The following is a 23,480-nucleotide window of genomic DNA, read 5'->3' as shown; positions in this document are numbered from 1 at the left end:
CCAGTGCAGTTACATTAGTTACATTACACATGTGCATGCTGGAAATTTTTATTTCCGTTTGGATGCATTTGTTCATTGAAAAATTTTGTTTTGTCATATTCGTTATGTTGAAACAACTTGTTTTCAGAATTCATTTGATATCTTCGGTATTTATTCTATATATCTGTTGGTCCGGGGGGATTAGAAAAATGTTGCAGTTTTTCCAAAAGATTGCTATATATTTGAAATATTATCAAATTGGTATGATTAGAATCAGACGGATTCGATATTTTCGGACGCTAGTGAAGCCCACCAAGAGAAATGGCAAATGGAATAAAATTTGGATCCTTCTGTAATTTGAATCTGAGTTATCGAACGAATTTGAAAACTGAATTAATTTCAATATGGTCCTGAACTACTATCGTATCATGTGACGTCATCCAAATTAAACAAATGCGCTTCTTCGTTTCATTATAACTTTTTTTTCAGAGTCGTTGACATTCGTTACTATGTCTATTTGAAGCTTATTATACATCTGAATCTCTGAAATGAATTTTTTATCTCAAAAACTAAACGAAGCGCACATGTCTAAATTACTTATACTGTCCAGCCTGTTATACATTTTATACCAAAAATCTTTATTGTATATTTCTTACAAACATTTAAGTATATATATATATCCATAAAGTACCACACAAAGTGTATTTTTACCCCACATGATTCTTTTTTAAGTACATGGTTGTTACTCATTAGTTCAGAAAATGATTCACCAATATCTTCTCCATTATATATTTATATACAAGTTTTGGTATTTTAACAATTTGTCAATTTCTGACAGCATTTTACTCTGTTAGTTTTTTACCCTAAAAGATGAGCTTTTTAAGGTAAACTGCTGCATGCGTTAAGTGATATTTTAAATTAGACATTTTAAACCAAAGGTGCCCAGGGGTCAATCCTTGACAGCACAGAGTGACCATTCTTTGGGGACGTAGTGGAGAAAAGCATTGTTTGGGAAACAAGGTCAACTGAAAAAGGGTCATTATGAGACTATTGGATTATGCATGTAAGGGGGAGACCCCAGGAATTTGCCCATTTAGAGGCATCTTGGGAGTAGTTTAACCTATCTCATTTCGCATTCAACAGTTAATTTGGGTGACACTACGGGGTTTATTTACTAAAGCTGGAGAGTCCAAAATCAGACTCCCTTCTGCATAGAAACCAATCAGCTTCCAGGTTTCATTGCCAAAGCTTCATTGAACAAGCTGAGGTTAGAAGCTGATTGGTTTCTATGCAGAAGGGAGTCTGATTTTGGACTCTCCAGCTTTAGTAAATAAACCCCTACATGTCCAGGCAAGAAGCCACAATGCACATACAGCATCACACCGTTGTAGATGGACCGCGTCTTTTTATTTCCTCAGCTGGGGATATGGTCTGTTCCTACCTGTCCTGACACATGACCAGGGGCGGACTGAAAACTCATGGGACCCCGGGCAATAGGGTATCATGGGGCCCCTGTGTCCTTGCCCAAACGCAAAAAAGCTTATGAAAAAGGTACCAAGGGCATCTCATGGGGCCCCCTACTGACCCTGGGCCCTCGGGCAGTGCCCGAGTTTCCAAATGGTCAGTCCGCCCCTGCACATGACTGTAGCACATCTTTACTCTGCACCTTTTTAATATGATCCACCCTTGGGCACACAAGGAATACAACATACTTAGCTCAGCAAGGCCTTGCATTCCATGATACCAGGATTGGTCCCTAGGCAGGCCCTGTACCGCAAAGGGCTCAAATATGGAGAACCTGCCACTAAATGGGGAACATGAAGCACTAACTGTTCCCTCACCACCAGGACCTCTGTCACCTGACACAGTCACTGCTTCCTTTGTCAGCTGACTGTTTCTCCTTCTGATTCTCAGTACACATAGATTTAATCCTAACCTCAAGGATTAACCAGGTTACACTTGTTACTGTACAGCACAGTCTTTATAATTGCTGTAATTTATTAATCTCTTCTTTCTCAGTCAATTACATGGAAAATGTCTTCTTTAATGAAACTCCATTTACTGAACAATTAGTGCACCTACACTTAAGGTAGTACATCAGAACATCATCCTCACCTACATGGCTGTACGTTGCATTGAATTCGTTATGCATAGATTTTGTCTGTGCTGTTGCCTAGTGGCGCTGCTGTTTATGCCTGATATTTTAAGGAAGTCAATAGAACCTGACCGTACAGCTCCCATACTGGACTCCTCCACGAGGCTGGTTCCCCTATATATAGGCTCTAATAGCTGTAAGTGACACAGATGCAGGGTAAACCATGTCACAAAATACATTGACCTCTACATGCATCAGGCAGCTATTTAAAAGTCAGAGATTAACTTACCAGCAAAAACCCAATATACCATAGGCACTTGCCGACAAGCACATCTGACTGGACACTGATGTCTATGACGGGATATAGAGGCCCTCCAAGAGATTTGGAAGTGATGGACTTGAGACCTTTATACTATAAACCTAAATTTTAAACCCTGGTGGTTTGGGACAACCTCTAGTCTTCTGGCACCCTGTCAAGGGGTCGCTCAAGCATTTTTTGGGGGATATCGACAAACATAATTTGTATTGGTTAAATGCAAATTATCCAATTCAGACATACAGTCAGGTCCATAAATATTGGGACATCGACACAATTCTAACATTTTTGGCTCTATACACCACCACAATGGATTTGAAATGAAACAAACAAGATGTGCTTTAACTGCAGACTGTCAGCTTTAATTTGAGGGTATTTACATCCAAACCAGGTGAACGGTGTAGGAATTACAATAGTTTGCATATGTGCCTCCCACTTGTTAAGGGACCAAAAGTAATGGGACAATTGACTTCTCAGCTGTTCCATGGCCAGGTGTGTGTTATTCCCTCATTATCCCAATTACAATGAGCAGATAAAAGGTCCAGAGTTCATTTCAAGTGTGCTTTTTGCATTTGGAATCTGTTGCTGTCAACTCTGATGAGATCCAAAGAGCTGTCACTATCAGTGAAGCAAGCCGTCATTAGGCTGAAAAAACAAAACAAACCCATCAGAGATAGCAAAAACATTAGGCGTGGCCAAAACATCTGTTTGGAACATTCTTAAAAAGAAGGAACGCACCGGTGAGCTCAGCAACACCAAAAGACCTGAAAGACCACGGAAAACAACTGTGGTGGATGACCGAAGAATTCTTTCCCTGGTGAAGAAAACACTCTTCACGACAGTTGGCCAGATCAAGAACACTCTCCAGGAGGTAGGTGTATGTGTGTCAAAGTCACCAATCAAGAGAAGACAATTCACCAGAGTGAATACAGAGGGTTCACCACAAGATGTAAACCATTGGTGAGCCTCAAAAACAGGAAGGCCAGATTAGAGTTTGCCAAACGACATCTAAAAAAGCCTTCACAGTTCTGGAAAAACATACTATGGACAGATGAGACCAAGATCAACTTGTACCAGAGTGATGGGAAGAGAAGAGTATGGAGAAGGAAAGGAACTGCTCATGATCCTAAGCATACCACCTCATCAGTGAAGCATGGTGGTGGTAGTGCCATGGCATGGGCATGTATGGCTGCCAATGGAACTGGTTCTCTTGCATTTATTGATGATGTGACTGCTGACAAAAGCAGCAGGATGAATTCTGAAGTGTTTCGGGCAATATTATCTGCTCATATTCAGCCAAATGCTACAGAACTCATTGGACGCCACTTCACAATGCAGATGGACAATGACCCAAAGCAGACTGCAAAAGCAACCAAAGAGTTTTTTAAGGGAAAGAAGTGGAATGTTATGCAATGGCCAAGTCAATCACCTGACCTGAATCCGATTGAGCATGCATTTCACTTGCTGAAGACAAAACTGAAAAGAAAATGCCCCAAGAACAAGCAGGAACTGAAGACAGTTGCAGTAGAGGCCTGGCAGAGCATCACCAGGGATGAAACCCAGCGTCTGGTGATGTCTATGTGCTCCAGACTTCAGGCTGTAATTGACTGCAAAGGATTTTCAACCAAGTATTAAAAAGTGAAAGTTTGATTTATGATTATCATTCTGTCCCATTACTTTTGGTCCCTTAACAAGTGGGAGGCACATATGCAAACTGTCGTAATTCCTACACCGTTCACCTGATTTGGATGTAAATACCCTCAAATTAAAGCTGACAGTCTGCAGTTAAAGCCCTTCTTGTTTGTTTCATTTCAAATCCATTGTGGTGGTGTATAGAGCCAAAAATGTTAGAATTGTGTCGATGTCCCAATATTTATGGACCTGACTGTATGTGAGGTTGTCTAGAAAATATTAGTAACCAACGTACATTGGTAGTGGGCCCTAAGGTTTTGGAAACACTGTTCAAGGGAGCCAAAAGATTTTTTCAGTTTGAGTTCAAAGTAATCCCCAGTCAAATATAATGAAATGTTTGGTCAACTTTAAAAATTATATAGACCTACAGGTATGTTTTAAAACATGAACATGAACCTTTTTTTACTTAATTTGTTCTGTTGTCTTTTTTAGAGCTTGGTGAAATAAAAAATGTAACCACAACTCAACAATTACTGGAGCTGGGTGGTCTGGAGAAATATACAAACTACAGTATCCAGGTGCTGGCCTTTACAGGAGCTGGAGATGGTGTGCGCAGCGAGCAAATATTTGTCAGAACCAAAGAAGATGGTAAGAATCACAGCTGGTATATGTGAATAATGCTGGTTACTTACATGCTTTGCTTTGTCTAGGCAGATATCACTCTGTTTATGTGGACTGTGGGAAGCTTCCAGTGTGTCCTTCTGGAGACCTCCTTTGTAAAGATGTTTGCTAGAGGTGCAAAAGCTTAAAAGTTTCCTGTTTTCGAGTGGCTCCATCCTTTATAGGGTCCCATCGAGCCACTTTTTCATGCATGCTCCTAGCTGGCACTGTGAACAAGTCTCCTTGCGTCCACAGAAACAGACAGCCCTGGTAGCAAACTATTCCCCTTTCCTCCCTTCTCTCTGTGAGTGCACTGTGCATGTCCCCAGTCTACGACTCTCTTCTGAAGCATGTCCCCAGTCTACGACTGTCTTCTGAAGCAATTCCCTAGTCTACAACTGTCTTCTGAAGCATGTCCCCAGTCTACGACTGTCTTCTGAAGCATGTCCCCAGTCTACAACTGTCTTCTGAAGCATGTCCCCAGTCTACGACTGTCTTCTGAAGCATGTCCCCAGTCTACGACTGTCTTCTGAAGCATGTCCTCAGTCTACCATTGGCTTCTGTAACATGTCCCCTGTCTATGACTGTCTTATGAAGCATATCCCCAGTTTAGTACTGTTTTCTGAAGCATATCTCCAGTCTAGTACTGTCTTCTGAAGCATATCTCCAGTCTACAACTGTCTTCTGAAGCATGTCCCCAGTCTACGACTGTCTTCTGAAGCATGTCCTCAGTCTACCATTGGCTTCTGTAACATGTCCCCTGTCTATGACTGTCTTATGAAGCATATCCCCAGTTTAGTACTGTTTTCTGAAGCATATCTCCAGTCTAGTACTGTCTTCTGAAGCATATCTCCAGTCTAGTACTGTCTTCTGAAGCATGTCCCCAATCTACGACTGTCTTCTGAAGCATGTCCCCAGTCTGACTGTCTTCTGAACGATGTCCCCAGTCTATGACTCTCTTCTGAAGCATGTCCCCAGTCTACGACTGTCTTCTGAAGCATGTCCCCAGTCTACCTTTGTCTTATGAAGCATGTCCCCAGTCTACCATTGTCTTATGAAGCATATCCCCAGTCTACCATTGTCTTATGAAGCATGTCCCTTGTCTATGACTGTCTTCTGAAATAGATCCCCAGTTTGGTACTGTCTTCTGAAGCATATCTCTAGTCTAGTACTGTCTTCTGAAGCATATCTCTAGTCTAGTACTGTCTTCTGAAGCATATCTCTAGTCTAGTACTGTCTTCCGAAGCAAATCCTCAGTCTTCGACTGTCTTCTGAAGCATGTCCCCAGTCTACGACTGTCTTCTGAAGCATGTCCCCAGTCTACGACTGTCTTCTGAAGCATGTCCCCAGTCTACGACTATCTTCTGAATCATATCCCCAGTCTACGACTGTCTTCTGAAGCATGTCCCCAGTTTATGACTATCTTATGAAGCATGTCCTCAGTCTCCAACAACTTCCACGACATGCATGCAGTCTCTGTCCATCTCTTCCAGTATAAATGCAGTCTCTGACCAGCTCCTGTTGCATGTCTACTGTTTCTATGGCCCTTTTTGGTGATGTCAGAGGCCACTCTTCAGGCTTAATATATAATAAAAAGTTGTCCACCGCTGCCTTAGATAATGAATCCAAAGAAGCCACTATTTAATCTCTCTAGGTTATGAACTAACACTCTGTCAGATAGTAAACAAAGAGTGCAGCGCTGCATTCCTTGTTTACTATCTGACAGAGGTTTTTTTCTGGTTACCTTAGTGCAACAGCTGCTTCATTGGGAGCGCTCACTTTGTTTTATTTCTTATATGAACTAACACTGATTTTTTTTTTCCTGTACAACAGCAATTATTTAAACTGTCCACCAGAGGGTACTATGTGGTCACAATACAATAAGCCTGTAATATAGTGGTGGTTCTATGGCATATACACCGTCATGAAATAAGCCATGTTGGATTTAATTTTCCCTCATAGAGCGTCAGACATTCCTAAAGGCAGTCAATGAGCTCAATTAACACAAGCATAATTCACTTGCTATTATTATATCCAGTATTTTAAACACTTCAACAGTCAAATTTGGCTTATTCAATTCATTACAGGCTGAATTTACTCTACACATATTCATTTTACAGATTTTTGGGGTATTTTAAGTATAAATGGCAATTCACAACTATCACACAGGTTATTGCTCCTTAAAATATTGCTGTCTTTTGGATGGAAATAAGGTTTTAGTATGGGGGTAACAGGCAAGAAACAAAGTCAACTGCAGTGATAAATAACACTTCTGGGGGAAAAAATACTGATTGATGAGAATTTAGGATATGTAAGATATCACTAAGCACAGTTTATCAGGCAATGCATACCTGAGAAATTGTCTCTTGAAGTCCGTAGGGAAACCAGCACTGGATAGTCCACCAGGATGGTCAATCTCCTGCAGCTCTCACTAGCTTCTTCTGCTGATGTCACACAGGAGGACATAGTGACATGGAAGTCATCAAGGAGGAAACAGTGAGAGCTGGAATAACTTGGGAGATTGACAGTCCTGGAAGTTTTGGATTCCCTGTGAACTTCAAGGGGCAGTTTCTCAGGATCATAGCGGTGTTCAACGGTGCCTGGCTAATTTTGATGCAACGACAAGGTCACTTTAACCATTAAAAGCCTATTTCATTTGTAAAATAATGATTCCACTGCAATATTTCTGTTTGTGAATTGAACATTTTTAGGAGAAAATGACTGAGATAAATGAATGGACACAGGTAAAATACCTTATCCATCGTAACCTGAGCCATATCTAACAGCTTCAGCAGCAAAGCAACAGGGACAGAGGAGGTAATAACCACCACCTGTCCTCTGACCCCATTGTAACCATGCTTGCCTCGTTCTACATGGCTGCATAGTCCGTGTCCGTTTCGGGTGTCAATTCACCAGTCAATTTACCAGGCAGGACACACCAGCAGGGACATGGTTGTACAATGGAGAAACATTAGTAGTTAGCCAATCTATTGCATTCTAGATAACTGGTCTTTCTCCCCCAAGACTGGTAATCCTTTTAATTCAGCACATAGATCTTAAATATACTAATGTATTCTGGGTATCTTCATCTCAAATCAATAATACCAAAACTAACTAAAAAATTGGGATTTGTTCAAAATGTACCATAGAATCTTTTAATATTTGTTATAAAAAAAAATACTATAAAAAAAAGTCTAAAAATTTCATTTTTTTTAGGCACCAAAATAAAAACACAAATAAATGTTATCGAACATCCCATAAAACATTAATAAACTAGAAAAGCTACAATTTCCGGGGAAATTGTGTGAAGTGTTCTTGCCTCCACCAGTATTCTACAGCTGGAGTGGGAGGAGTAACTGGGTGGAGTGGCTTGTCGCTCTGCTGCCTGCTCACACGCCTGGGTTCCTATGGCAACTCACTCTACAGCAAGGGCAGAAAAGAGCGGTTAAAAACAAACTGCTCCAACTTGCTCACTTCACTGGCGGTTGCCGTCTTCAAATGGTTGTAGTTTAAAATTTATAAATCCTACACCGAAGAGCTTTATATTGTGAGAATCACAAGACCCAGACCTACATTTTGTTGCATAGTATGTCTCTGAAATATTAAAAATGAAGGCACAGTTGCAGTTTAGAAATTGCCCTTCAAATTTGAGATGGCTAGAGTGGAGTTTCAATGAATGTCAATGGGCGGCGTGAGTTGCAAACAAATGGTCATATTGTGAAAACTATCAGGACTATGGCTTAGCTGTGGACATTTTTAGTGACAGCAGGGATAGCTAAACGTTTTGATATAAGATTTGTGTAGGTGGGCTTGAAAATGAGGGAGTGATGGCAGTTTAGAAATCATGTCCTGATTTTTCAGCTCACACTCTAGCTTTTGTCAGCTCCCACTCTAGTTTTGAACATTCCTCCATTCATTCCTATGGGGCCAATTTCACCACAAAAACGCCGATATTTCGTGAACCATTCGGCGAAACGTTCCACAAAGTAATAGCACACCAATGGGGAACAATCCGCACGTTTCCGTATATTATTGTCTAATTAGTGTAAAAACTGTGGGAGGAGTTAGGGTGGTAAATTTGGCTGTAATAATAAGAATATATATGTGAGATAACAGTAAGTGGTCTTGCCATGCAAGAACACTTAAATAAAAGTGATTAGAAAGTTGGATGACAATGTTTATAAAATTATAAAACCACTTATCAACACACGTGTCACATATGTATATTTATGCATTCTTTACAACCAAAGTAAAGAATTTGTGCTTTTTTCTTTGGTGCCTAAAAATCCCATTTTTTGGGGGGCTTTTTTCGATGGAGTCTTACATATTGGGGTATGACACTCTGGTCTACATCAGACGTTACTGTGATTTGTTAAAAAAAAGTCATATTTATTTTGACAAGTGATTAAAAATATGTATCACATTACATAAAAAAGGCATACAAGCCAAACCTTTGAGCTTCTCAGGCGAATGCCTTCATTTGACACACTTTTATTGCTTTCGTAAGTGTATATTTATAGATCTTTTAACCACCTGATCTCCAGAAAGGTTTTTTGCTATTCAGCACTGCACTACTAAATGGCAATTGCTCAGTCATTCAAAACTGTACGCAAATAATTTTTTTTTCTTAGTTACCACTGGGTTTTTTTATTTTCTGCTATATAAATGAAAAAATAAAAATGAGCAAATATAGTTCTTGAGGCCTGAAAATGCCAGAACAGTACAAATACCCACCAAATGACCCTTTTTTTGGAAGGTAGACCGTCCAGTGTATTTAGTAAAAGGTATGGCAAGTTTTTTGAAATTGTAATCTTTTGTCCAAATGTTTTGGAAAATGAAGAAATTTAAATAACATTTTCTTTTTAAAATTTTTTTTTTTTTACATAAGGTCACCAGTGCAGTACAGCGTCATCATATGATTGATGGGGAGGTGAACAAGGATACTGACTGGTGATATTTTTTTTTCTTTATTTTAACATTTTCTTTACTTGTTTTACTATTTTTTTGTATACTTTCCTTAAAGATTGTGGTTTTTTTTACACTGTTGTTGCTTATAACAGAGATGATCAGTGCTATAAGCAATAGTTTTTTAGCTGTCATGAATGGCTTTCCATGACAGCATGACAGCTTGTTGAAATGCTATGATTGGCTACAGCTAATAACATGGTACAGGTATCCAAGTACCATGTGATAGTTGTGGGCCAATCACAGCATGTCAACAATAAGCAACAATTAGCAAGCAATGGTAATCCATTTATGACAGTTAGTTTACACAATATCATGTGATTGCTATGATTGGTCCTAGCGATCACATGATACCCCGGCCGCTATGAGCAAGTGGCCAAATGCCGTGATTTGATGTGGTCCTGGGATCACGCCTCTGCACGTCTCAGGGAACGCATTAGTGCAAATGTACTGGTATATTGCCCATCCTGCTTTTGCCGCCCGCAGTAAAACTACTGTGGGCGGGCAGCTAGTGGTTAATGGCATATAAGATTCACTGCTGCCATAATCAACGTAAGCAATATAATTATAAAATTTTACCAGTTTATTATGTTGTATGTAACTGTCATAGAATGAATCCTCCTACTCCTGAACAACGCATAGAGAATTCAGGCTCCTCGAAGACTTCATCAAGTGATTGTTGTCATCTAATTAATGAAAAATGTAATCTCTATCTTAATATGCGATGGTTAGACCCCTGAGGGTGGTTTGGCCTTCTATGCCTTTTTATATGCATTGTAGTACATTTTTTAATCACTTGTCAAAATAAAAATTACTTTTTTTTAACAAATGTGTAAACATTCTATGGTATCGTTTAAACAATCTCAGTTTTTTTCTTTAAAGTTTCGTATTAGTGATCCTTGAAATCTCAACAGAGACTGGGGTCATATACTCTCTACAGTATCTATCTGTCTTATCTAGCTATCTGTAAACTTGAAAAAGTTATTTTCTTGAAAATATGGTTGCATTAAATTGCATTTTTTTTCAAGGGCAGATTGTCTTTTTTAGTCAAAAGTAATCATTTGTTTTTTTTGAAAAATCTTTTTATTATGTTTCTCATAAAAAACAAGCAAGAGAACAATACATAACAGGGCCTTTGGGCATTCCCTGGCTTGAAATCAACATTCTAACATAGAATATCATTATAACAGAGAAGAACTTTAACAACCTAACAGTAACTCAAGTCTGAAATTTCTGCTCGGTCCATTTGAAACAGAGAAAACTCAAGAAAGTGCAATGCAATCATCTCTATCATGTTACCCAGACATAAGAAATTAAAGGAAAACAGCAAAAACTCTCCCATCCCACTGCACCAAATCCACAAAAATACTCCATTTAACCACCACCCCAACCCAATCAAAAACATATCAGTATAGCCAGTACAGGGCTAATGAGCCTAGAAGGATGAATTTGTTGTATCAGACTCAGTCCATAAATGCCACACTTTGTGGAATTTCCCAAGACAACCTCGAGACTCGTACGTGGCTTTATAAAGGGGATGGAGGCATTTACTAGGGACTTCCAGAAGTCAAGTGATGGTTTCTCTGGCAATTTCCATTTCACTATGGCTTTCCCTGCATAAAAGAGGAGAAGGCCAAGTAGAGTTCTGATCGCTCTGTCAAAAGCCAAGGGACCTACCAAGCAGAGCAAGCAGACCTCAACCGTCAACGGTATCGGTACCATAGTCAACTCAGAGACAAACCTCGTAACTGCCTCCCAAAAAACCTGAACTGCAGAACAGTCCCAAAACATATACACGAAGTCAGCATCCGGTTGGTAACATTTCCAGAAGTGGGGGTGAGACCCTGGATAAATTCAATTTTATAATGCGTCCTGTGTAATATCTTGAACTGTATAAGCCTATCCTTAACTGCCACTAATTGTTGAAATGGATACTCCCAAACATCCTCCCAGTCCTCCGCCTCCATCTGCGGAAAGTGATCCCGCCACTTAGAATGCAGGCCCACCAACCCCACATGAACAGAAGGCTGCAAGGCTCTATATATCTGAGAAAGAGGTTTACCCAGGGGGTCCTCTCCCAATAGGAATTCTATTTCAGACCTTTCTAAGACCAGACAGGTTGATTTAGACTGAGAAGAAAAGGAATGCTGAAGCTGAAGGTAGCGGAAAAAGTGAGTGTTAGGCAGACGAAACCTCAGTTTCAGAGCATTGAAGGATCTAAGAGTACCCCCTTCACAGATGTGTTCTAAAATTTTGATACCGTGGGAGGCCCACACCCTGGGATCAGGAATGGAGTGGAATTCCGGGAGCCACGGATTAAGCCATAAAGGAGTATCAGGTGACCAAGTGCCAGTGGTATGATGTTGTTTGTCTAGAACCCACTGCCATGCTCTAATGACCGTCTTCATAGACAGAGTGAGTGAAAAAGGAGCTCTAGTGCCTCTATACAGTAGGTTCCTCAGTGCCTCATAAGACCCCAAATGAGCCACCTCCAACACTACTGAGGAGTTAAGTCATCCGAAACCAACCAGTTATGGGCATGAGTAAGCAAGGCTGCTATAAAATAAGTCTGGAAGTCTGGGCACGCCAAACCTGTGTCCAAGGCCTATGTAGGGTCACCCTACTGAATCTTGGGGCACCCGACGCCAAAGAAAGGACACAATTATGAAGTCAAGCTTCGCAAACAAGGCTTTCGGTATCCAGACGAGAGTATACAACCATATAGGGAGGATTTTTATTTTGAGTAAATTTATCTTACCTATAATCCTCAGGGGGAGATTATCCCATGCTTTCAACTGTAGCTTGGTAGAAGATAAAATGGGGTGCAAGTATAATTGAATAAATTTGGTCACATTCGGAAAAATAGTAATCCAAAGATAACGCAGGGAGGTAGTCCAGGGAAAAGGAAGGGACACATCTGCCATGTTTTTGGCCTCTTGATCAATAGGTAATATAAGGGTCTACCCCCAGTTCCCTCCCAGGCCAGAGAAGTCTGCAAAGCGGGATAGGATACTTAAAGCTTCCCAAAGGGAGGGACCGGGATCATTAAGAAAAATAATTAAATCATCAGCATACAATGCTAGTTTTTCAGTGATGGTACCCACATGAATGTCCCAGACCACATCAAACTGTCGCAAGGCAGCCACCAAGGGCTCCATCACAAGGGCAAAAAGAGATGCAGAAAGGGGCAGCCCTGTCGTGTACCTCTCCCTAAGGCTGGAGAGAGCATACCCCCCAATCTAAATTGGGCCATCGGGGTCTTGGGTAATATCCTAATCCACTTACGGAATAAGGGCCCGAACCCCAGAACCTGTACATTTACATACATATATTGACAGCATACAGAGTCAAATACGTTTTCTACATCAAGGGCCACCAGCACACGACTTCCAGAATCCTCAGCAGGGAGTTGCAGATGAGTAAATACCCAATGAAGGTTTACATCCATGGATTTCCATGAAACCCGTCTGATCAATATCTATTAGGGAAGGCAGGACTCTCATCAACCTGGTGGCCAGGACCTTCGTTAGAATCTTTAGGTCATAGTTCAGGAGGGAAATTGGTCTATATGACGCGCATAAGGTAGGGTCCTTCCCTGGCTTGGGGATTAGAACAATATGTGCCTGTTACATGGAACCAGGTAATTCCCCACCTTCTAGACAGGTAGAGAAAAGGTATTGTAACTTGGGGGCCAGAATCTTACCATAGGTCTTGTACCATTCCCCCGGTATGCTATCTGGGCCCTGAGACTTAGCGTTAGGGAAAGATCCTACAGCATTCTCGATTTCAAGGGTGGAAATAGGAGCCTCCGGCAAAAGTAATAATTTTTTATCTGAAATAATTTTATAGTGCATTCAGTTTCTGAAAGATACAATCCTTCTATTGAAATGATTTTTATATTGAATAATGATATTCACACCAAAAACAACTAAGGGTGGCACTCTGGGTTCCTCTGTCCAGATCTGGGGACTCACACTGAAGGTGCTGGCTTGGGAAGAGCCTGTCTTGGCTTGGTGCATGCAATATAAGGAAGAAAGCTCCAGGTTCTGCACACCAACAAGACCTGACAGTTGCTAGTGCAAAAGCAGCCTCAGCCTAGCTCCATTGTGGCTGCATCCCCAACCACAGGGCTTAGTCATGGCAGTTCAGTGCAGCCCTGTACAGAGTATGTCCAGGCCATGGCTGAATGTATATATGGCCAGCATTAGGCTGATGAGAAACATAAGCCTGAGTTTGAATGTCTGACCGCCATCAAGGCAGTAAATGTTAATTGCCCCAACTTCTTAAGTGAATATATAAAATCTTACAGGACATAAAGTTAGCTGCCTTTCAAATATCACGTCCAATAGAAGACCTTCTTCTTCAGAATCTTCTGTTTAGAAAAGTTGTCCCATAGTATTGCACACAGAAAAGTATATCATAAAAAAATAGAGGGATTTTGTATACAGGGTTGAATTCAGTTGTAATTGGTGCTCCTTCAGTTGCCACATGTCCCCTTAAAGTGGTTGTAAACCCTTAAATATACCTAGAGAAGTGACTGACCTCAGCTGATACCCAGAGATTAAACAAATCCTTCTGCACAAGTTGTACCTTTTTATCTGTAGCCATCTCCTCTCTGTTCAAAGTCCAGAATTTACACAGGATCTCTCAGCTCTGAAAAGCAGGAGCTGTAGTTGCGTACTGTACAAGAGCTCTGAGAGTAGATTGGAGAGAAGGGACATACCCTGCGTCACACAGCACACAGGAACAGAGCTGAGGCTTTCAATCTGCTGGAGGTCCCTCCCCTGTCACCATTTTTCTCTTGGTGTAGAAAAAGAAAACCTGTCAGAAGTGAATTATGCTAGCAGAGGAACAAGGCAGCAGACAGAAATGACACTTGGTGCTCTAGACTGAGACAAGTACACACGAGGGATATGCGTTGTTCATATTTCATGCCTCAGGTTTAAAACAACTTTAATATGGGTATTGTTTTAGTCTTCACCTATGGGAAGATATACAATGAGAATAAAGTGCTTTGCCAATCAAAAATACACTTGATCAGTAAATTTTTCAACAAATATAAGAATGTACAGACTTCATGTGGATAACATACCTGATATGTACTGATACCAGAATAATTAGTGCTGCAGTAGTGCAAACCATTCAGCCACTGTGCTGTGGATGGGACCTACAAGTGTACTTTCAGCCTATTAGATCTTATGGGGTTTATTTCATAATGCTAAAAGCAATTGTGTGGACTATCACAACCAACTGGGGATCATAAGAAATGGATAGATCAGTTAAACTAGCGAAATAAGTATTTCTGACTAACTACTATGACTTATTATCTGATGTCTGTATGCAGGACAAGGTTTGCTTGTAACCATTTATTGACCTTCTTTCTCGGTTCTAGTTCCAGGTCCCACTGCTGGTATTAAAGCTGCCGCAGCCTCATCTTCCGTTGTTTATGTCTCATGGCTCCCCCCTTTAAAACTAAATGGAATAATCCGGAAATACACAGTATTCTGCTCACACCCCGACCCTAGGGTAAGTACCAAAGACTTAAATATCTGTGTATGTTTGTTTCTTTAGAGGAAATAGTGGAATCACAGTGGACCTAGATGATATTTTTCACATAAACGTAGTTGTAAAGGCCAAAGGTGTTTTTTTACCCTAATGTTTTCTCTGCATTAAGGTAAAAAAACCTTTTATGTTCAGCCACCCCCCAATACTTACCTGAGCCCCATCTCGATCCAGCGCTGTGCCCAGGAGCTGCAGTGCTGCTTTCTCTCTCCCTCCTCACTGTACACAGTGAGAGCAGTGGGAGCCATTGGCTCCTGCAGGGGCGGACTGACAACTCAAGGGGCCCCCGGGCAATAGAGGATCATGGGGCCCCTGTGTCCTTGCCCAAACTCAAAAAAGCCTATGAAAAAGGTACCAGGGGAATCTCATGGGGCCCCCTACTGTCCCCGGGCTCTCGGACAGTGCCCGAGTTTCCAAATGGTCCGTCCGCCCCTGGGCTCCTGCTGCTGTCAGTCAAATCCAGCGACGAGTTAGCAGGGGGATAGCATGAGCTGCAATAGATGCACACAACCTGGTTTGAGACTGAGCCTCCATGAATGCTCCCATACTTTGCTATGCTCCCATGGTTTGCTATGGGGGTACTCTGGAGGCAGAAGGAGTCGGGAGCACCAATGGGGAAATCCAGAAGATGAGGATCGGGACTGCTCTGTGCAAAGCCATTGCAGAGAGCAGGTAAGTATAAAATGTTTATTATTTTTTAAAGATAAAAAGGAACCTTTGCAATCAATTTAAGTGAATGTGTGCCAAACAATGTGTAATAATTGCAATTTTTTATCTACCTGTCAAAGAGACAACTGTACTGTCTCTTACAATACCGTCTCGTTAAAGTGGTAATAACTGAAGGCTTCAAAAAAATAGCTGGTCCCCATGCAGGCTCAAGTCATAATGTGCTAGTATGCACTGCATGCTAGAACGTTATGAAATACTTACCCTAAAACAAATACCTCCAGCGGTGCCCCATCACCACTGACAGGGCTTCCATCTTCACCCTGCCTTGCTTCCGGGTTTTCGGGCTCCGGCTGTTTGGCTGAGCCGTGATTTCTTCAGGAGTCATGGTTACAGAAGTGTCAAATGCAGAAGATCTTTTAAATCTGCTACTTCAAAGTAGCAGATTTCAGCAATGGGACTGGTAAGTCTCCTTTGTTCACTTTGAAGGGACAGCTTTATTTCATTTTTTGAAAATAGCAGCAGAGTCTCTTTAATACCCCAAGTATCAAAAATCATACTGCAGTCATTTTCCTTCTTCTGTGCTGGACTACTTTCCCTTTCTACAAAACCCTGATCTAAAGTGATAGATCTTGCCTGCTCTTGTTATAAATCTATTCTGGTAGAGTTAATCTGAACAACTGGATGGTGGTAAGCTGAGACTTCTAGTTCTTCCACTTCTGGACGGTGTGTATTGGTAGTTTGTTTCACTTTGCTCTTGTGTTGATGGCTGTGTAGTTGGCCTTTAGCCTACAAACAGGCATTTCTATTCAGATGTTTTATTGTGTACAAGTGACTCAGAGGTAATATTGTTCCAGAGAGGTGGCCTTGATCACATACATTAGGATACTTACGTAAGAAAAACTGGGAAGACCTCAATTGATCTGTGTTCTTGAATCCACTTGTTCTTTATCAACTCTGTGTTCTTGAAGTTTAAATGGAATGAATCATGGTTTTATAAATTTTCTTTATTATGGTTAGGGCTAAAAAATAAATGTAAAAATCAAATAAGAAAATGTGAAATATTGAATGTCAATATTTAGTATTTTTGTAGTAGCCAGTAGGGGGAGTGTTTGGTTATTTTTCACATTTTCCTGGCTATCCTTATCTACTTTGATTAAAAAAGTACTCAAGCAAAGATGTGCTTTGCCCATACTTCTTGCACCCCCTCCATCCTTTCCACATCAACTGTCTTCTGTCATCCCCACCCCAGTTGACTGGCTGCCCTTATATTGCACTAACAAGCAGGGTTTCTTCTCAAAGAATAGATGCAGGAACTTCACCCCCCCTAATATAGAGCTTCCCCCTTTAGACAGCTCTTCTCCAATCCCCCAAACACTGAGCTCTCCTCAATACCCCCCTCCCAATACAGAACTTTCCCAAAACTCCCCTCCGTACAGGGCTCTCCCTCCAGTATCTCCTCAGTATAGGACTCTGCCCCCAGTACCCCCTCCGTACAGAGCTGTCCTCTCAATGCCCCCCAGTACAGAGCTCTCATCTCAATACCCCCAGTACAGGGCTCTCCTCTCAATATCCCCCAGTACAGAGCTCTCCTCTCAATACCCCCCAGTACAGAGCTCTCATCCAATACCCCACAGTACAGAGCTCTCCCACAATACCCCTAGTACAGAGCTTTCCCTATTATACTCCCGTCAGTACAGAGCTCTCTCCTCAATACTTCCTATCTCATAGCTCTCCCTCCAATGCTCTCTTCATTACAGAGCTCTCCGGTCAATACCTCCTAGTACAGAACTTTCCCTCCAATACTTACTTCAATATAGAGCTTTCTCCTCAATAACAGCCAGTACAGAGCTCTCCCCCAATACCTCCTCCGTGCAGAACTCTACCCCCATTACCAACCTCAGTGCAGAGCTCTCTTTCAATACCCCATAGTACAGAGCTCTCCAAAAATACCCCTAGTACAGAGCTTTCCCTCTAATATGCCCCTTAGTACATGGCTTTCCTCTCAATACCGCCCAGTACAGAGCTCTTCCACTAGAGATGAGCGAATCGAAGTATCCGAAGTGGAATTCGAGTCGAATATCGGAAAAATTTCGATTCGTGCCGAATCCGAAAAATAGCCTAATTCGGACGCGCGAATCGAAATTTTTCAGAAAATGGCGGCTGACATGTGCGGCGACGGAGCGGGGATGTCTGGGAAGGCGCGCAGACAAGGCGCGCTGACCCATAATGCATTCCTCAACTACATGTGATCGCATCAGCCAATCAGCAGCCAGCCAGCCAGCACTGTGTAATGGTCGAGCTATAAATAGCGGCCATTTTGGAATTCTTCATTTGCCTGCAGTTATTGAACAGAGGCAGACCGCTCTGTACTAGGGACAGGGACAGAGTTAGGGCCACAGAAACGATAATTGGGGACAGAGAAAAGTTACTTAGGGACAGAGAACCATTACTCAGGGACACAGACTTGTTAATGAGGGCCACAGAATCGTTATTTAGGGACAAAGAAACGCTAGTTAGGGCCACAGAATTCATAATCAGGGACAGACAGAATTGTTACTCAGTGCCAGAGAATTGTTACTTAGGGCCACAGAAACGTTATTAGGGCCACAGAATTTTTACTCAGGGACAGACAGAATTGTTACTGAGTGCCAGAGAATTGTTACTCAGGGACAGACAGAATTGTTACTGAGTGCCAGAGAATTGTTACTTAGGGCCACAGAAACTTTAATTAGGGCCACAGAATTTTTACTCAGGGACAGACAGAATTGTTACTGAGTGCCAGAGAATTGTTACTCAGGGACAGACAGAATTGTTACTGAGTGCCAGAGAATTGTTACTTAGGGCCACAGAAACTTTACTTAGGGCCACAGAATTTTTACTCAGGGACAGACAGAATTGTTACTGAGTGCCAGAGAATTGTTACTCAGGGACAGACAGAATTGTTACTGAGTGCCAGAGAATTGTTACTCAGGGCCCCAGAAACTTTACTTAGGGCCACAGAATTTTTACTCAGGGACAGACAGAATTGTTACTGAGTGCCAGAGAATTGTTACTCAGGGACAGACAGAATTGTTACTGAGTGCCAGAGAATTGTTACTTAGGGCCACAGAAACTTTACTTAGGGCCACAGAATTGTTACTCGCACAGACACAGAATTGTTACTGAAGGCCACAGAACTGTTACTTAGGGCCACAGAATTGTTACTCGCACAGACACAGAATTGTTACTCGCACAGACACAGAACTGTTACTGAGGGCCACAGAACTGTTACTTAGGGCCACAGAATTGTTACTCGCACAGACACAGAATTGTTACTCAGGGCCACAGAACTGTTACTTAGGGACAAAGAAACGCTAGTTAGGGCCACAGAATTCATACTCAGGGACAGACAGAATTGTTACGGAGTGCCAGAGAATTGTTACTCTGGGCCACAGAAACTTTACTTAGGGCCACAGAATTTTTACTCAGGGACAGACAGAATTGTTACTGAGTGCCAGAGAATTGTTACTCAGGGACAGACAGAATTGTTACTGAGTGCCAGAGAATTGTTACTCAGGGCCACAGAAACTTTACTTAGGGCCACAGAATTTTTACTCAGGGACAGACAGAATTGTTACTGAGTGCCAGAGAATTGTTACTCAGGGACAGACAGAATTGTTACTGAGTGCCAGAGAATTGTTACTTAGGGCCACAGAAACTTTACTTAGGGCCACAGAATTGTTACTCGCACAGACACAGAATTGTTACTCGCACAGACACAGAACTGTTACTGAGGGCCACAGAAACTTTACTTAGGGCCACAGAATTGTTACTCGCACAGACACAGAATTGTTACTCGCACAGACACAGAACTGTTACTGAGGGCCACAGAACTGTTACTTAGGGCCACAGAATTGTTACTCGCACAGACACAGAATTGTTACTCAGGGCCACAGAACTGTTACTTAGGGACAAAGAAACGCTAGTTAGGGCCACAGAATTCATACTCAGGGACAGACAGAATTGTTACGGAGTGCCAGAGAATTGTTACTCAGGGCCACAGAAACTTTACTTAGGGCCACAGAATTTTTACTCAGGGACAGACAGAATTGTTACTGAGTGCCAGAGAATTGTTACTCAGGGACAGACAGAATTGTTACGGAGTGCCAGAGAATTGTTACTCACGGCCACAGAAACTTTACTTAGGGCCACAGAATTTTTACTCAGGGACAGACAGAATTGTTACTGAGTGCCAGAGAATTGTTACTCAGGGACAGACAGAATTGTTACGGAGTGCCAGAGAATTGTTACTCAGGGACAGAAAGAATTGTTACTGAGTGCCAGAGAATTGTTACTTAGGGCCACAGAAACTTTAATTAGGGCCACAGAATTTTTACTCAGGGACAGACAGAATTGTTACTGAGTGCCAGAGAATTGTTACTCAGGGACAGACAGAATTGTTACGGAGTGCCAGAGAATTGTTACTCAGGGCCACAGAAACTTTACTTAGGGCCACAGAATTTTTACTCAGGGACAGACAGAATTGTTACTGAGTGCCAGAGAATTGTTACTCAGGGACAGACAGAATTGTTACGGAGTGCCAGAGAATTGTTACTCAAGGCCACAGAAACTTTACTTAGGGCCACAGAATTTTTACTCAGGGACAGACAGAATTGTTACTGAGTGCCAGAGAATTGTTACTCAGGGACAGACAGAATTGTTACTGAGTGCCAGATAATTGTTACTCAGGGCCCCAGAAACTTTACTTAGGGCCACAGAATTTTTACTCAGGGACAGACAGAATTGTTACTGAGTGCCAGAGAATTGTTACTCGGACAGACAGAATTGTTACTGAGTGCCAGAGAATTGTTACTTAGGGCCACAGAAACTTTACTTAGGGCCACAGAATTGTTACTCGCACAGACACAGAATTGATACTCGCACAGACACAGAATTGTTACTGAAGGCCACAGAACTGTTACTTAGGGCCACAGAATTGTTACTCGCACAGACACAGAATTGTTACTCGCACAGACACAGAACTGTTACTGAGGGCCACAGAACTGTTACTTAGGGCCACAGAATTGTTACTCGCACAGACACAGAATTGTTACTCAGGGCCACAGAACTGTTACTTAGGGACAAAGAAACGCTAGTTAGGGCCACAGAATTCATACTCAGGGACAGACAGAATTGTTACGGAGTGCCAGAGAATTGTTACTCAGGGCCACAGAAACTTTACTTAGGGCCACAGAATTTTTACTCAGGGACAGACAGAATTGTTACTGAGTGCCAGAGAATTGTTACTCAGGGACAGACAGAATTGTTACGGAGTGCCAGAGAATTGTTACTCAGGGCCACAGAAACTTTACTTAGGGCCACAGAAATTTTACTCAGGGACAGACAGAATTGTTACTGAGTGCCAGAGAATTGTTACTCAGGGACAGACAGAATTGTTACTGAGTGCCAGAGAATTGTTACTTAGGGCCACAGAAACTTTACTTAGGGCCACAGAATTGTTACTCGCACAGACACAGAATTGTTACTCGCACAGACACAGAACTGTTACTGAGGGCCACAGAAACTTTACTTAGGGCCACAGAATTGTTACTCGCACAGACACAGAATTGTTACTCGCACAGACACAGAACTGTTACTGAGGGCCACAGAACTGTTACTTAGGGCCACAGAATTGTTACTCGCACAGACACAGAATTGTTACTCAGGGCCACAGAACTGTTACTTAGGGACAAAGAAACGCTAGTTAGGGCCACAGAATTCATACTCAGGGACAGACAGAATTGTTACGGAGTGCCAGAGAATTGTTACTCAGGGCCACAGAAACTTTACTTAGGGCCACAGAATTTTTACTCAGGGACAGACAGAATTGTTACTGAGTGCCAGAGAATTGTTACTCAGGGACAGACAGAATTGTTACGGAGTGCCAGAGAATTGTTACTCAGGGACAGACAGAATTGTTACTGAGTGCCAGAGAATTGTTACTTAGGGCCACAGAAACTTTAATTAGGGCCACAGAATTTTTACTCAGGGACAGACAGAATTGTTACTGAGTGCCAGAGAATTGTTACTCAGGGACAGACAGAATTGTTACGGAGTGCCAGAGAATTGTTACTCAGGGCCACAGAAACTTTACTTAGGGCCACAGAATTTTTACTACGGGACAGACAGAATTGTTACTGAGTGCCAGAGAATTGTTACTCAGGGACAGACAGAATTGTTACGGAGTGCCAGAGAATTGTTACTCACGGCCACAGAAACTTTACTTAGGGCCACAGAATTTTTACTCAGGGACAGACAGAATTGTTACTGAGTGCCAGAGAATTGTTACTCAGGGACAGACAGAATTGTTACTGAGTGCCAGATAATTGTTACTTAGGGCCACAGAAACGTTATTAGGGCCACAGAATTGTTACTCAGGGACAGACAGAATTGTTACTGAGTGCCAGAGAATTGTTACTTAGGGCCACAGAAACTTTAGTTAGGGCCACAGAATTGTTACTCAGGGACAGACACAGAATTGTTACTGAGGGCCACAGAACTGTTACTTAGGGCCACAGAATTGTTACTCGCACAGACACAGAATTGTTACTGAGGACCACAGAACTGTTACTTAGGGCCACAGAATTGTTACTCGCACAGACACAGAATTGTTACACAGGGACACAGAACTGTTACTGAGGGCCACAGAACCGTTACTTAGGGCCACAGAATTGTTACTCGCACAGACACAGAATTGTTACTCAGGGACACAGAATTGTTACTCAGGGACACATAATCGTTTAATTAAAGAGTATGTCAGACAACATGCAGAGGAGTGGCAGAGGAGGCAATGTTTTAGGAGCGAGCAGACGTGGCAGCAGAGGAAGGGGTCGAGGCAGCACTATTCGCAGCCAGAGGCCAGTGCTCCCGGTGTCATCCAGCGGTCGTGTCTCCACCGACAACCCTGCCGTCATCGATTGGTTGGCTCGGTCGTCTTCCTCTTCCCAGGTCACCTCTGACACCTACAGCCAACGGTCGGTGGGTACGTCAGACACAACCGTTAGTTGGCATGGCCCGGGACCAAGCCCACTGAAATCACGTGTCCTCTACCTGCCCCTGTCCTTTGGTGTTCCCTCACCAAGCGAAGTATCGCATGCTGTGGGCTCAGCCCCACTGTACAGTGAGGAAGAGCTAACAGAGGGCGGTCAGGAACGGGGGGAGACATCCACCTTTTCAGCAGCTAGGCGAAGAAGTAGTGGCGAGGAGAGTGGCCCGGTAGCCGGTCTAGAGACAGGTCTGTCTCCTGACCCAGACGCAGCCGAGGGGGCTAGTAGTGAGGCGGAGACCCTACTTGATGATGAGGAGGTTGATCGCACTTGGCAGCCTCGTCGTCATCAGGCAATTTCTTCCGCATCATCAGGAGAAGAGGGTGGCAGCTTGGCAGTGAGCGAAACAGTCGGTGGGTTGCCCAGGAGACAGCAGCAGGGTCGCAGCAGTGTCAGTGGAAGCAGTGTCAGTGGAGCCAAACGGCCACGGAGTAGAGCACCAGCTCCACTGCAGCCTACCACCACGGCCAGTAGTGGTGCCGGTGTGCACGGAGGAAGCAGCAGTCAGCCAGTGAGG

At 42.5% G+C, this 23,480-nt stretch overlaps 1 protein-coding gene across 1 annotated transcript in view; it reads left to right on the top strand.

Moving 5' to 3' along the window:
• The window catches only part of DSCAM (DS cell adhesion molecule), a 765,341-nt gene that overhangs the window by 426,640 nt on the left and 315,221 nt on the right, over positions 1-23,480 (top strand). Inside the window, exons 19-20 of the mRNA XM_089677896.1 lie at positions 4,515-4,670; positions 15,040-15,173. Coding sequence (XP_089534022.1) covers positions 4,515-4,670; positions 15,040-15,173 — 290 coding nt within the window. The remainder of the gene's footprint in view (positions 1-4,514; positions 4,671-15,039; positions 15,174-23,480) is intronic.

The sequence above is a fragment of the Staurois parvus genome, unplaced genomic scaffold (assembly GCF_062004578.1).
Source record: "Staurois parvus isolate SC_StPar_1 unplaced genomic scaffold, SC_StPar_1.0 ptg000195l, whole genome shotgun sequence".
Lineage (NCBI taxonomy): Eukaryota > Metazoa > Chordata > Amphibia > Anura > Ranidae > Staurois > Staurois parvus.
The sequence above is the reverse complement of the archived record's forward strand: the minus strand, read 5'-3'. Positions and strand labels throughout refer to the sequence as shown.